Here is a 15,349-nt window from a genome sequence, read left to right on the forward strand (position 1 = left end):
GCTATGCGCTTTCAATATCAAAATGCAAGACGATTATTGGACAAATACTGCGAAAACGCCCGCCCACGGAGTCTCACGGACTCCCAGCCTCAGTGGACTTCAATGGCATTTGGGAGCTATGCGCTTTTCAATCTCAAAATGCAAGACGGTTATTGGACAAATACTGCGAAAATGCCCGCCTACGGACTCCGAGCCTCACAGTGGGAGGGACATGGCAGTTTCCGCGGGGAGACTGGTGATTGGTGAAAGCGGCCGGATATTTTCTTTGATTGACAGCTCGTTTCAACTATAGACAGGCAGCGGTGAATCTCAGTTCAGTCCCATGCGGATTCGCAAGTGCTGTGTTGTATTGCAAGAGATCAGCTTACATTTCGATTTCATTCATTACATATGGTTTCTACCAGCTTTTTTAGTTTGTATATATTTTCATTGTAAATAAAGTGTAAATATAGTGTTGTCAAGTTTGCTATTAGTTCCAGAAATGTCGTTTATTTGAGTGACTGAACTTGAACTTGAGGGGGCTAGTCAGCTAGCAAGAAAGTTGCGCACGGATGACAAGCATTGCTGATTTAATTTTGGCAAAGCCATTTGCCAGTCTTCCTTTCGAGGAAAAAATTAAAATTAAAGAGCAGGATAGACTAACGCCTCAAATTGACTTGGTGAAAAAGGTAGGGAATAATACTCGTTCCTTTCAGCTCTCCTGGTACGAGAAAGTGAATTGGCTAACAGCAAGTGACCCACATCAACAACAGTAAATAGGCTACTTTAGTAATATGTCATGGATGGACCAAAAATATAGAATCTATTTAAAATGTTTATGCTGAGTATATTATATTGGAATATATATTTTTCTGGATATGAATTAAACACAGCTACAATTTGGAAAACATTTTTAAACAAAAACACAGCTGAGAACATTTCACACTACAGACCTGGATTAAAAGTGAAGGGTTATCAAAATTGTCAATAAAACATTTCTCAGTCAAAATAAGTAAAATATAGGGAAAGTGTCATTGAATGAAATGTGTGGCACCCAGCTCTACTGCTGAGGTTCCTGACAAAGAGCTGCTTTCAATAATGATCAATTTTTAAACAACATGCCACAATTTTAAAATATAAAATGTTAAAATATACCCCTCCCCCCCAACACCACCATCATGTATATTGGACAGTAGGCTAATGGGCCAAAAGAACCTGTTATTTCACAGTTTGTGACGCTGCCAACAATCAGCCAGATCAGAGGCAAGAGTATGGGCAAAATTGATGTTTTTTCTTTTAAAATCTGGAAATATCGCAACCGACCAGCCTCCCCTGTTTGAAAGACTACCAGCCGCCACTGGGCCACACAGCTGTTTAGTATCAGTCCTGTGAGTTCTCATCACATTGTGAATGTAGAAATGCTCTTATTTTCACTATTAAACACAGCCATGAGTTCAATTGCCGAATTTTTAAGATTTGACTTCACCAAGTGTTTAAGTGATCGCCGATCACGGTCAGTCAAGATTTTTTCCAACCACATTTCTTCCATGAAGATGATAGTTCACCTCTATCCTTCCAGGTTTTAATAATGTGTTGGACAGTTCTTAACCCAATTCCACTAATTTCAGTAATCTCCTTAATTGTTTTCTTTGCTTGATGCAGGCCAATAATTTGACCATTCTGGAACACAGTAACATCTTTTTTTTTCAGCACATCTTCTGACATGCTGCATCAGTTAGGGTCAAAATAATTGTTTCCAGCTGAACCATAATAATCATTGCAGTAATTTTCCTTTCTACGGTCTGCAATTTGTGGACAGACCTCACTGGAAAAAAAGGCTGAAAACTAAAAAATAAAACACACCTGGTGATGAGCAGAGCAGTGTCATGATGAGACGGATGACTGTCATCCAGGACATTTTGACTTTGTTGCCACACACAGAAGTTGTGTAGGGTCGCAGCAGCATAGCGGTTGACATTTGGCCCTTCCTAAAACAATTCAGCAACAGCCTTTACTTCCTCATTTTCAAATGTATCCAATTATCTGCGCTAGTACATTCACAATGTCAACAGTCAACATAATCATATCTTCATTCATCAAAATAGCTCCTACAAAACCCTAAACACATTTCAGCCCAACAAACTACTTGTGTTTCATGTGATGTTATGCTGTATAACATCTCATTATATGTTATGCTATTCTGAGGACTGAATACGTGACTAACTCTACCCATTGTATAACCCCAATTCTAAAAGAGTTGGGATGCTGTGTAAACTAAATAAAAACAGAATGCGATAATTTACAATGCATGGAAACCCTATATTTCATTAAAAATAGTACAAAGACAACATATCAAATGTTGAAACTGATAAATTTTTATTGGTTTTTGAAAAATATATGCTCATTTTGAATTTGATGTCAGTAACACATTTCAAAAAAGCTGGGACAGGGGCATGTATACCACTGTGTTGCATCACCTCTACTTTTAACAACAATCTGTAAACATTTGGGAACTGAGGAGACCAGTTGTTGTAGTTTTGAAAGAGAAATGCTGTCCCATTCTTACCTGATATACCGTACAATTTCAGTTGCTCAACATTTCAGGGTCTCCTTTGTCGTATTTTGTGCTTCATAATATGCCAGATGTTTTAAATGGGAGACAGATCTTGACTGTGGGCAGGCCAGTTTAGCACCCAAACTCTTTTACTATGGAGCTATGCAGTTTTAATATGTGCAGAAAGCAGTTTGGCATTGTCTTGCTGAAAGAAGAAAGGTCTTCCCTGGAAAAGATTTTGCCTGGATGGCAGCATATTGCTCTGAAACGTGTCTATATCATTCAGCATTAATGATGCCTTCTCAGATACATCTGAGTGCATATACAAGCTACTCATGTCATGTGCACTAATGCCACCTCATACCATCACAGATGCTGGCTTTTGAACTGTGCACTGATAACGCCGGATGGTCCCTCTCCTCTTTAGCCTGGAGGACGCGGTGTCCATGATTTCTGAAAAGAATTTCTACTTTTGATTCGTCAGACCTCGGGACAATTTTCCACTTCATCTCAGTCCATCATAAAAGAGCTCGGGCCCAGAGAAGGTGGCGGTGTTTCTGGATATTGTTTATATCTGGTTTTAACTTGCATTTGTAGATGCAGTAATGATGGTTTTCTGAAGTGTTCCTGAACCCATACAGTGATTTCCACTACAGAATCTTGTCTGCTTTTAATGCAGTGTCACCTGAGAGCCTGAAGGTCACAGGCATCCAATATCAGTTTTCAGCCTTGTCTCTTGCAGACAGCGATTTCTCCAGATTCTCTGAATCTTTTCATGATATTATGTACCATAGATGATGTGATCCCCAAATTCTTTGCAATTTTACATTGAGGAATGTTATTCTTAAATCATTGCCCTGTTTGCCCACGCAGTCTTTCACAGAGCAGTGAACACCACCCCATCTTTACTTCTGAAAGACTCCACCTCCCTGGGATGCTCTTTTTATACCCAATCAGGTTACTGACCTGTTGCCAATTAACCTAATTATGGGTTGTTGTTTGTTTAGCATTACACAACTTTCTCAGTCTTTTGTTGCCCTGTCCCAACTTTTCTGAAATTTGTTGCTGACATCAAATTCAAAACAAGCATATTTTTCAAAAAACAATCAAATTTCTCAGTTTCAACATTTGATATGTTGTCTTTGTACTATTTTCAATGAAATATTGGGTTTCCGAGATTTGCATATCTTCACATTCTGTTTCTATTTATGCTTTACACAGTGTCCCAACTTTTTTTGGAATTGGGGCTGTATAATTCTGAAAAATACTACAAAGCGGGCAAAGGGTTGAGGAGGGGGGAGAGGTGGGTCGGGGTTTGCTGGATGTGTGAGGCAGGAGTTGCTCAGCGAGTCTTGATTTGAAAATGAGCACACTTTCACAGACTCATTAACATTTTTTTTTAAATTAAAAATTTCCTGATGTAGAGAAGTACCAAGCAGCCGACTCTACGTCAGCATCGGCCTTCCAAGATTCAGTACCTAAAATACAGATTTTTTAAAAAATTGTAGTTTTGACAATATTAACACCAGAATTGAAGTGTTTCATCACAATACAGTCATATACACTTATTTTACAGCTCAAAAAACACATTTTTTATAAGTGCAGCCCCTCTTTAATGATAAATGATAATGTTGTTGTTTTTTTTTCTTCTCCTGATTAAACCCCCGGGACACTTTACCCACCCGGAAAACAAAAATACGGCGATTTTGCCAGTTTAAGTGGAATCAGCAATTCAAGAAAGGCACATAAGCATCACCGGCTATTTATTTTTGTTGAAGTACCATTTATTCTCTTCTAAAGTAAGGTGAGTAATTTGATCCATATCTCACCTATACTGATGGTTGCTTTGAGCAGCAAAATCAGAAACTTATTCCCAACCACAACAGAAAAATCTCATCTCATCTCATTATCTCTAGCCGCTTTATCCTGTTCTACAGGGTCGCAGGCGAGCTGGAGCCTATCTCAGCTGACTACGGGCGAAAGGCGGGGTACACCCTGGACAAGTCGCCAGGTCATCACAGGGCTGACACATAGACACAGACAACCATTCACACTCGCATTCACACCTACGGTCAATTTAGAGTCACCAGTTAACCTAACCTGCATGTCTTTGGACTGTGGGGGAAACCGGAGCACCCGGAGGAAACCCACGCGGACACGGGGAGAACATGCAAACTCCACACAGAAAGGCCCTCGCCGGCCCCGGGGCTCGAACCCGGACCTTCTTGCTGTGAGGCGACAGCGCTAACCACTACACCACCGTGCCGCCCACAGAAAAATCACATTACTGAAATGCTAGGATACTTGGTGATCAAGTGGTTTAAGTCATAGGCACGTTTTTTCATAGAAAGCTATTAAAATGTGCCAGATGTCATGTACCTGTTCATTGTGAATAATGATTAGTTTGACAATCATGATATTGATGAGGTTTCCAACACTGGGATCTTTGTAAACTGCAGCTACCTGAAATGAGAGGCACACATAGAAGAGACAGGAAAAAAGATTCTCAGCCATATTTGTCAAAACATACATAGTTTAGCATGATTTTTAGTCAGAACAAATGGGCTGAAGCTGAGGCTAACTGTTACTATCCAGGTTTCTTATGTTGCAGTGTCATTATGATCATGTTAAGGGAGTTCTAAAACTACTTTGACCTAAAACTGAGACCTTGTAAAACTAAAGGGCACTATGGATGACAGTTCCTCAATTGTGTGTGTGTGTGTGTGTGTGTGTGTGTGTGTGTGTGTGTGTGTGTGTGTGTGCGTGCGCTGCTCCTGACATGCTCCTGAAAGCCTGATAGGAATTCATTAGTCCTCTCTATGTCACACAGCTCGAGGCAAAACCACAACCAGAACACCTTCAAAGATCTTAGATAAATTACTACAAATAGAAGGGGGGGGGAGAGGAAAAAAGAACGTAGATGTAAAGAATGAAGAGACAAAAGAGAACCCCCAGGATATAAATCAGTCACTGGAGGGCACTAATGAAGGCTTTTGATAGGTTGGGGTGGTACCAGACTGTTTTCAGACAGCAAATGACATCGTCAGCATGCTAAAAACCCCATTTAAGATCCCCATCCATCAGACAGACACTCCACTACACAGCACCACAGTCTGCCCCCTCTGGCTGCCACCACTGAGGTTTTGATCTAATCTGGGATTTTACCAAATTAATTCCTGAAAGTTACAAGCATGTATAACGTTATTTCGCTATTTGTGATGCTTTAAAATGTAAGATTTATCCATGCAAGCTCATTTCCTGAAACAAACCATAAAAGCGCGTAAACCAGAAGTTAATGTGATAAAATAAAGAACAAGACACCCACTCATCAGATGAATAAACTTCATTTGCATGGAAAGTCATGTTTATAAAAATAAATGTCACTGTCTCAGATGCATTTATCCCGACTCACATGATCGAAACTTAACTCTGAGCTTGCACATATAAAAACAACTCATGAAGCACAAACAACTCAACATATCAGTACACATTAACCACCATATAAAACTTCAAAAAAAAGCAAACATTCCAAGTTATGTCATTCGTGACTACCAAGAGAGGTTTTTTTTCTTTCCAAAAAGCATTTGACCATCCCAACAATCCAAAAATCAAAGTAAAATATAGTTTTGAAAACATCTTACTTACTACTGACATGATTGTTAGAATGTAGTGCTCCAGATTGCGTCCATGGTGCCGCACCATCTTGGCATCCGCTGTGACCATCAGTTCCACGAAGCGTGGATAAGACAGGAAGCGTTTTCTCCTGCTGCCACTGGGATGATTTTTGGAGGTTGACTGTTGTATCCCAGGCAGATGTTTGTCCAGAGTTTCCCATATTGTCTTCACCTCTTCTTCAAGGCTTCCATTGCTTTGGAAAAGATTATTATCTTTCATGTGATCTGTGGGGGGGGGGAGAAAAAACCTTAAATGCATGTTGGTCTGATGAAAAAATTATGAATCCATCTTCAATGTTTTACGTGAAAGATGTGTACATATTTTGCAAAACAAAGTCCCCCGTTTTTTTAACTATAAACTATCTAGACTATCATTGGTCACAGTACTGCTTAGCAGATAGTTTAAGAATTACAGTAGTAAAAACAACGAATGTAAATCAAGTCAATAAACACTTAGCTGGATATCTAGTTAAGAAAGTTTTCATTTTATACTGTATAGCATTCATTGGTTAGAAAAAGCATAAAGAGGCTATACATATAAACAATAGCAATATAAGATGGTTTGTGATAGGCTTGGTGTAGGGTGATTTTTGTTTTCTTTGGGTTTTTTTTGTATTTTATGGCATCATACTTTTTTCTTTTTTTCTGCTAGTATTTATTATCAACAAAGTTTTTAATTTTGATTCTTTCAGACATATTGTTTCCTTATAATAGGTTTGTATGGGGAAAAGTGTAATGTCAAACTCTATGCTTTATTACTGGGTTACAAGATCACTATGTTGAGCAGCAGACAGTATTTATGGTCAGTAACATATGAGTGAATTAACTGCTCCTAAGTCCAATATTGTGGTACATTAAGCCATGGTATTATAGTGCATTTGCCACATTTAGCCTACTTGTTTACTCATAAAGGAATTATATGGGGAAAGGCTTAACATAAAACTCAGAGCTTTATGTTTAGTTTGTGGCATAATTCTTGTGAGAAATGTGTTTTTATCACATAAAGTACCAGTCAAAAGTTTGAACAAACCTTCTAATTCAATGGGTTTTTTTTTCTTTATTTCAATGAATTAAAAGACACTTAATTTACATTCTTGGCTTCGTTGAGCGGTTCTTGACATAATATGGATTACTACAGTTGTGGAATAGGGCTATTTACTGTATTATTATTATTATTTACTGTATTATTATTATTTACTATTTACTGTTTGATCTCAAATACATTAAGACGGCAAGAAATTGCACTAATTGACTTTTGACGAGGCACACCTAGTAATTGAAAAGCATTCCAGGTGACTCCCTCATGAAGCTGATTAAGATAATGCCAACAGTGTGCACAGCGTCAGCAAGGGAAATGGTGGCCACTTTGAAGAATCTCAAATATGAAATATATTTTAACACTTTTTTGTTTACCACATAATTCCATATACTAACCCATTTTCCAGAAACATTGGGATATTTTCCAAAATGCAATAAAAACAAAAATCTGTGATTTGTTAATTCATATGAAACTTTATTTAATTGACAAAAGTACAAAGAAAAGGTTTTCAATGATTTTACTGACCAACTTCATTGTATTTTGTGAATATAAACAAAGTTAGAATTTGACGCCTGCAACACACTCAAAAAAATTTGGGACAGAGGCATTATTATCATTGTTTGACATCACTTTTCATTTTAACACTTTTTAATTGTATGGGGTCTGAGGATACTAATTGTTGCAGTTTTGCAATTGGAATTTTTGTCCATTCTTGCGTGATACAAGACTTCAGCTACTCAACAGTCCGTGGTCGTCATTGTCTGATTCTCCTCTTCATGTTGTGCCATACATTCTGAATTGGAGACAGATCTGGCCAGTCAAGCATACACACTCTGTGTCTACAAAGCCACGCTGTTGTAGCCCATCCAGAATGAGGCCTGGCATTGTCCTGCTGAAATAAACATGGATTTCCTGAGAAGAGATGCTGCCTTGATGAATATGTCTCTCTCAAATCCCAATATATGCCCCACTACATCAATGGTAACTTCACCCACATGCAACTCACCTATGCCGTGAACCCTAATGCACCTCATACCATCACAGATGCTAGCTTTTGCAAATTTCTCTGATAAACTGGATGATCGTGTTCACCTTTGGCACTGAGAACTTGATGCCCCATTTTCCCGAAAACAAGTTGAAATGTGGACTCATCTGACCACAGCACATGTTTCCACTGTCTGTCGGTCCATCTGAGATGAGTTTGGGCACAGAGAAATTGGTGTTGTTTCTGCATAGAGTTGATGAATGGCTTTCTCCTTGTGTAATACAGTTTCAAGTTGTATTTCTAGATGCAGAAGTGGACTGTGTTAAGTGACAACCATTTTCTGAAGTACTCCTGAGCCCATGTGGCTATATTTGTCACATTAGCATGACAGTTTTTCAGGCAGTGCCGCCTGTGGGCTCAAAGGGCACACACATTCAACAGTGGTTTCCGACCTGCCCTTTACGCACTGAGATGTCTCCAAATTCCCTGAATCTTTTGACAATATGATGTACTGTAGATTCTGAAAGACCAAAATTCTCTGCAATCTTGTGTTGAGAAATGTTCTTTTTGAATTGACTAACAATTCTCTCAGGGTGGCATGGTGGTGTAGTGGTTAGCACTGTCACCTCACAGCAAGAAGGTTCTGGGTTTGAGCCCAGTGGCTGGCGAGGGCCTTTCTGTGTGGAGTTTGCATGTTCTCCCCGTGTCTGCGTGGGTTTCCTCCGGGTGCTCCGGTTTCCCCCACAGTCCAAAGACATGCAGGTTAGGCTAATTGGTGGCTCTAAATTGACCATAGGTGTGAGTGTGAATGGTTGTTTGTCTCCATGTGTCAGTCCTGTGATGATTTGGCAACTTCTCTAGAGTGTACCCCACCTCTCGCCCATAGTCAGCTGGAATAGGCTCCAGCTTGCCTGTGACCCTGCACAGGATAAGCAATTATGGATAATGGATGGATAACAATTCTCTCACAAATTTTGGCACAAAGGGGTGAGCCACGACCCATCCTTGCTTGCAAAGACTGAGCCTTTGGTGCTGCTCCTTTTATACCCAATCATGTTACCCTCACCTGTTACCGATTAACTTGCTTATTGTGGAATTTTCAAAAAATGATGTTACTTGAATATCCTATAAACTTTTCAGTCTTATTTTGCCTCTGCTCCAACTTTTTTTTGAGTGTGTTGCAGGCATTAAATTCTAATTTTGTTTATATTTACAAAATACAATTAAAGGTAGACTGCCTTTCAGATTTTTCAAGTGGAGGTCTCATCTCATCTCATTATCTCTAGCCGCTTTATCCTGCTCTACAGGGTTGCAGGCAAGCTGGAGCCTATCCCAGCTGACTATGGGCGAAAGGCGGGGTACACCCTGGATAAGTCGCCAGGTCATCACAGGGCTGACACATGCCCCTTTTCCACCGAAGCAGTTCCAGGGCTGGTTCGGGGCCAGTGCTTAGTTTGGAACCGGGTTTTCTGTTTCCACTGACAAAGAACTGGCTCTGGGGCCAGAAAAACTGGTTCCAGGCTAGCACCAACTCTCTGCTGGGCCAGAGGAAAGAACCGCTTACGTCAGCGGGGGGGCGGAGTTGTTAATACCAACAACAATAACAAGATCGCAAAAGATCGCCATTTTTAAGCGACGAGAAGCAGCAGCTGTACAAACGCAAAGTCATCCATTATTATTATTATTATTGTTGTTGTTGCTGCTGCTTCTTCCATGTTGTTTTTGCTTCGATGTTCGCGCCAAGGTTTATGCAAACGTAGCGACGTAACTGACATATACAGCGACGTAATGACATGTCTTCCGTTAGCACCGCGAGCTATGGAAAAGCAAACTGGTTCTCAGCTGGCTCGCAAGTTGAATGAGTTGTGAACCAGCACCAGCCCCGAACCAGCCCTGGAACTGATTTGGTGGAAAAGGGGTAACATAGACACAGACAACCATTCACACTCACATTCACACCTACGGTCAATTTAGAGTCACCAGTTAACCTAACCTGCATGTCTTTGGACTGTGGGGGAAACCGGAGCACCCGGAGGAAACCCACGCAGACAACATGCAAACTCCACACAGAAAGGCCCTCACCGGCCTCGAACCCGGGCCTTCTTGCTGTGAGGTGACAGCACTAACCACTACACCACCGTGCCGCCCTTCAAGTGGAGGTGATAAAAAGAATTTTCCCTGACACCCAATTATTTTTCTTTAGTGAACCGAAAGCTACTGAATTCGAATCACAGACTTTCAATTTTATAGTCAGGTTTTTTTTAAATTGCACAATTAATTTAGGGCCATGTGGCCTTAAATTCCCCGCTATTTTTTCTTACTTCACCATGACCCAATTCAAGATACTACATCATGCATCACGTGGTGGGCTTTCCCTGTTAGTGCAAGGCATTGTGGGATACAAATTTGAAACAGGAGAGAAAAATGGAGGACATGAGTGTGCGAATGAAACGTGAAAGACCGACTATAGTAATGGAAAGCGAGAAGAAAAGACATTATGTTGTGAAGGAAAGGAAACGCAGGACCAAACTAATAAATATCGGCGGTCAGCGAAGACCTCAGTGTGATCAGCTGTTCGTTTAGCGACAAAGTGATGTAACTATCAGTGCACGGTCAAACGTAAACCTGCGCATGCGCACACAGACTTCCTCTGTCTGCTTGACTGCACAAAGCAGGTGATTTCATGTACATTATTTGCTAGGGAATCTCCTCAAATTAAATAACTTCCCAGCCACAGAATGGCCTGATGTTTTGTGAGATATTACAGAAATAAACATATATCACAATGACCAAATTTCAGAGGGAACTAACTTTCACCGATTTTATGAAATCGAAAGGCCGTCTCGCTTTAAGTTGGTCAGTAAAACTACTGACAATCTTTTCTTTGTACTTTTGTCAGTTCAATAAAGGTTCACATGAATTCACAAATGACAGATTTTTGTTTTTTATTGCATTTTGGAAAATATTTCAACTTTTCTGGAAATGGGGTTTGTATGTTCCATATGTTATTTCATACTTTTGATGGCTTCAGTTTTGTTCTACAATGTAGAAAATAGTAAAATACAGAAAAACCTCTGAATGAGTAGGTGTGTCCAAACTTTTGATTAGTGCTGTATGTTTATAGGTACATACAAGAGAAAAAATAATAATTCATTGATTCAGTAAGGGCGGCACGGTGGTGTAGTGGTTAGCGCTGTCGCCTCACAGCAAGAAGGTCCTGGGTTCGAGCCCCGGGGCCGGCGAGGGCCTTTCTGTGTGGAGTTTGCATGTTCTCCCCGTGTCCGCGTGGGTTTCCTCCGGGTGCTCCGGTTTCCCCCACAGTCCAAAGACATGCAGGTTAGGTTAACTGGTGACTCTAAATTGACCGTAGGTGTGAATGTGAGTGTGAATGGTTGTCTGTGTCTATGTGTCAGCCCTGTGATGACCTGGCGACTTGTCCAGGGTGTACCCTGCCTTTCGCCCGTAGTCAGCTGGGATAGGCTCCAGCTTGCCTGCGACCCTGTAGAAGGATAAAGCGGCTAGAGATAATGAATGAATGAATGAATGATTCAGTAAGCACATCAGAATGGATCCTATTGTGAGAACACACCCTGAATGGAACAGCAGTCCATGAGAAGAAAACAAATCATAAATATTGTTCTGACATTCAATCAGTTTGGATCGGTAAGTTTCATGAAGTTTGTAGAAAGTTACATTGATGCTAGAGTCGGTGTTCCTTTGTTATCATAACAAGCATTTTAATTGAAATGTTCTGCCAGTTGCTTCTATTCAAATAACAAATGGTGTTTTGCTTCTCAGTAAAACTGGAATAAATTGTTTAATTGCTGAGGATCTTTAGTTTTCAAAGCTCTAGTTGTCAGTATTTTAGGCTCTGACAACTCCTTGAAGCATTGTTTCTCAATAGAAAACATGGGGATGAGCTCTTAATTGTGCCTTTAAATAATAATATCAGCCATCTAAAAGTCTCCCTTTTGCCTGAGTGCTCACTTTGTACCATATGACATACTGCATGACTGTCATCATCCTGGTCTCTGCAAATCAAAGTCTTGTCCAGTATTCCACCAAAATGGAATGATGTAATCAAAAATCACTTTTTCTATATCCTGGAAAATGAATGAATGGCAGTTCAGAAGTTCAGAGTCATGACACTGGAAATGTTAACACATTGAAATGCTGGCAAACTTGTGTGCTGTCTGTGAAATCACATTCCCTCGCTTTCTTTCCTCAACTGTCTCTGCTTGAGGAATGAGAAGCACATGGACAACAGAACACACCAGATTCCCAGATTCTTTAGCAATGACAGAGAGAGAGAGAGAGAGAGAGAGAGAGAGAGAGAGAGAGAGAAAGCGCTACCCCCAAGGCAAACTGAAAGGATGAAAAGTACATTAGCCATGTTTATCTAGTGTCAGATTGGTCACATCCTCTTCTTCTGTTTACAGGAGTTTCCACTTCAGTGTTACATGAGCCACTTCAGAACTGTTCAGTGAAATAACGCTGACATTCAAAGTTGATCCAGCCTTCCCTGCCTACACACACCGCCATCATGAGTGACAGTTAAATGGTTCAAGTGCTATTAGGATGGGAAGGAACAGTAACTCACGCCAACATTTCACATTCCATAAACAAACAAAAGATATTATATATTTGGCAGCTTTCACAGAATGCAAAACCTCTTCTCAGACCTGATGTGTGCAGCTGCTGCAGGCAAATAATCAGTTACTGTTGCTCTACTGCAATAAACAATAGAGATTTAGAGGCAGGCAGTAGTATTAATATTACATCTTTCTTTTCTATCACATCTACAGTAACTGACACAAGCCCAGAGCTGAGCCTTGCATAGATATACAGGTATGTAATCTGTGAGAAGCTATGAATAAGCTGTAACTACAGAAAAAAATATTAGTGCAAGCACCTTAATATCATATTACTGTCAGAACCCTGCTGTTAAAGAAAATTAATGAACGCCTTCTGACCAATCAGATTTGAGGACTGACATTAATGTGGTCAGTCATATTATATCATAAACAGCCAACTAATAAAATTAGCCTGGATATTTAGAGTAAGGTTAGCGGTCACTGAGTGATGTAAAAATGCCAAGCTGATAAGTAGGGTTTAGCAGTCCTGACCACAGGCAGTATAAACACCACAACAACTTCCTGCTCTTAGACAGGACCCCTTGTTTCTAGAAGTATGCTCACTCCATTTCTACGCAATTTATCAACCAGATAAACACAACAAGCAGGGTTGCTTTTTCAGCTGGGAGAATATCATTTGTCATTGGTTGGTGCTGTAACAGCAGGGGTCGAAATAGTTGCTGGCCCATGGCCAGCAGCTTTTTGGAAGGGCCAGCAGAAAGTTTAAGCTGTCAGCCCATCTAGCCAGCTGTTTTTGTTTTTTGTTTTTTTTTAATCGTGTATATACATGAAGCACCTTGTATTAATTTTTCTCGTGTATATAGCCGACATTTGCTTGTGTACATAAGCTACATTAATGAATGAGATCACTACAGGTCCATATCACTGCTTAGCCAGATGTTTTTAATTGGAAGTGTTAAAACTGAAAAAGAGGAGCACAAAAAACAATAAGGAAGAACTTACAAGGGTACTAGACTGTCACCAAAGAAAGTACTTGGCATTATAATACACAATCCCAAGTCAGGACAGCAACTATGAAAAAACAAATACATTGCAAAATATAACAGCTCAGTGAAAATATCTTGAATACAGTCAAATTTATCAAGTACTTCTTACTGTAAGATTACAATAAACCAAATATAAGATTAAACCATTGCATTAAACCAAATCCATTGCAGGTTGCGGGTGAATTGGAGCCAATCCCAGCTGACACTGAGTGAGACGCAGGGTACACCCTGGACAGTTTACCAGTTTATCATGGGGATAACAGACAGACAGACATTCACATTCACACCTATGGGCAATTTAGAGTAGCCAGTTGATCTAATTTACATGTCTTTGGACTGTGGGAGGAAACCAGAGCACGTAGAGGAAACCCACATAGGCACAAGGAGAACATTCAAACTCTACAAAGAAAATCCCCAGTCAATCGTCAATCTCAAACCTGAAACCAGAGCCTGCTTGCAATGAGGTGACAGTGCGAACCACTGCACCACCATACTGCCCTCCATGTCTGATAGAAATATATGTTTGTCAATTCAAACTTCTTTTAGTACAGACAGATCAAAACTTATCAATGTCTCAACATTTTTTACTCATTTCAAGCTTGAAATATTCTTGCTCTATTAGCAGATAGTTTTTCTACTTTTAAGCATTTAGTATTTCAAGAAAGAAGCAAAATTATCTAGCATAATAATAATAATAATAATGATTATTATGGGCGGCACGGTGGTGTAGTGGTTAGCGCTGTCGCCTCACAGCAAGGAGGTCCGGGTTCGAGCCCCGTGGCCGGCGAGGGCCTTTCTGTGTGGAATTTGCATGTTCTCCCCATGTCCGCGTGGGTTTCCTCCGGGTGCTCCGGTTTCCCCCACAGTCCAAAGACATGCAGGTTAGGTTAACTGGTGACTCTAAATTGACCGTAGGTGTGAATGTGAGTGTGAATGGTTGTCTGTGTCTATGTGTCAGGCCTGTGATGACCTGGTGACCTGTCCAGGGTGTACCCCACCTTTCGCCCGTAGTCAGCTGGGATAGGCTCCAGCTTGCCTGCGACCCTGTAGAACAGGATAAAGCGGCTCGAGATAATGAGCTGAGATAAACACAGGCTGAATAATCTTATAGTTCATTTACAACAATCTAAAATAAAGAAATATTACAAAAGCACATAATTCAAGATCTTTTCACTTGCTAAGATATAATTTTTTGCTACATAGTGCAATAACATGCCTGTTCTGGCACTTATACCTGGTCATATCCATCTCTGGCTAACATCAGTTGAAAAAGTGCCATTTGTTAAAGCTGTTACCTCTATGTGATGTGTGCAGGACTGGTCTAGACATTGGCCGTAAGGCATTTCTTATGATATTTTATGCAAATGTCAACCTTCAGACTATTCACAGGACAAACCTTCATTGTTTAATCGAATTGTTTCTCAAAATCACCTTAATATGAAGTTCTTGATTATACAAAACCCATTTCCAGAAAAGT

At 40.2% G+C, this 15,349-nt stretch overlaps 1 protein-coding gene across 7 annotated transcripts in view; it reads right to left on the bottom strand.

Moving 5' to 3' along the window:
* The window catches only part of LOC132881773 (A disintegrin and metalloproteinase with thrombospondin motifs 20-like), a 235,722-nt gene that overhangs the window by 182,122 nt on the left and 38,251 nt on the right, over nt 1–15,349 (bottom strand). For 6 of the 7 annotated variants that reach the window (XM_060914638.1, XM_060914637.1, XM_060914636.1 and 3 more), the window contains exons 4-6: nt 6,179–6,432; nt 4,913–4,996; nt 1,843–1,967 (exon numbers count right to left, since the gene is read on the bottom strand). In XM_060914638.1, coding sequence (XP_060770621.1) covers nt 1,843–1,967; nt 4,913–4,996; nt 6,179–6,432 — 463 coding nt within the window. The remainder of the gene's footprint in view (nt 1–1,842; nt 1,968–4,912; nt 4,997–6,178; nt 6,433–15,349) is intronic. The other variant, XM_060914639.1, reaches the window with a different exon arrangement.

This window comes from Neoarius graeffei, chromosome 2, assembly GCF_027579695.1.
Source record: "Neoarius graeffei isolate fNeoGra1 chromosome 2, fNeoGra1.pri, whole genome shotgun sequence".
NCBI classification, from domain to species: Eukaryota; Metazoa; Chordata; class Actinopteri; order Siluriformes; family Ariidae; genus Neoarius; species Neoarius graeffei.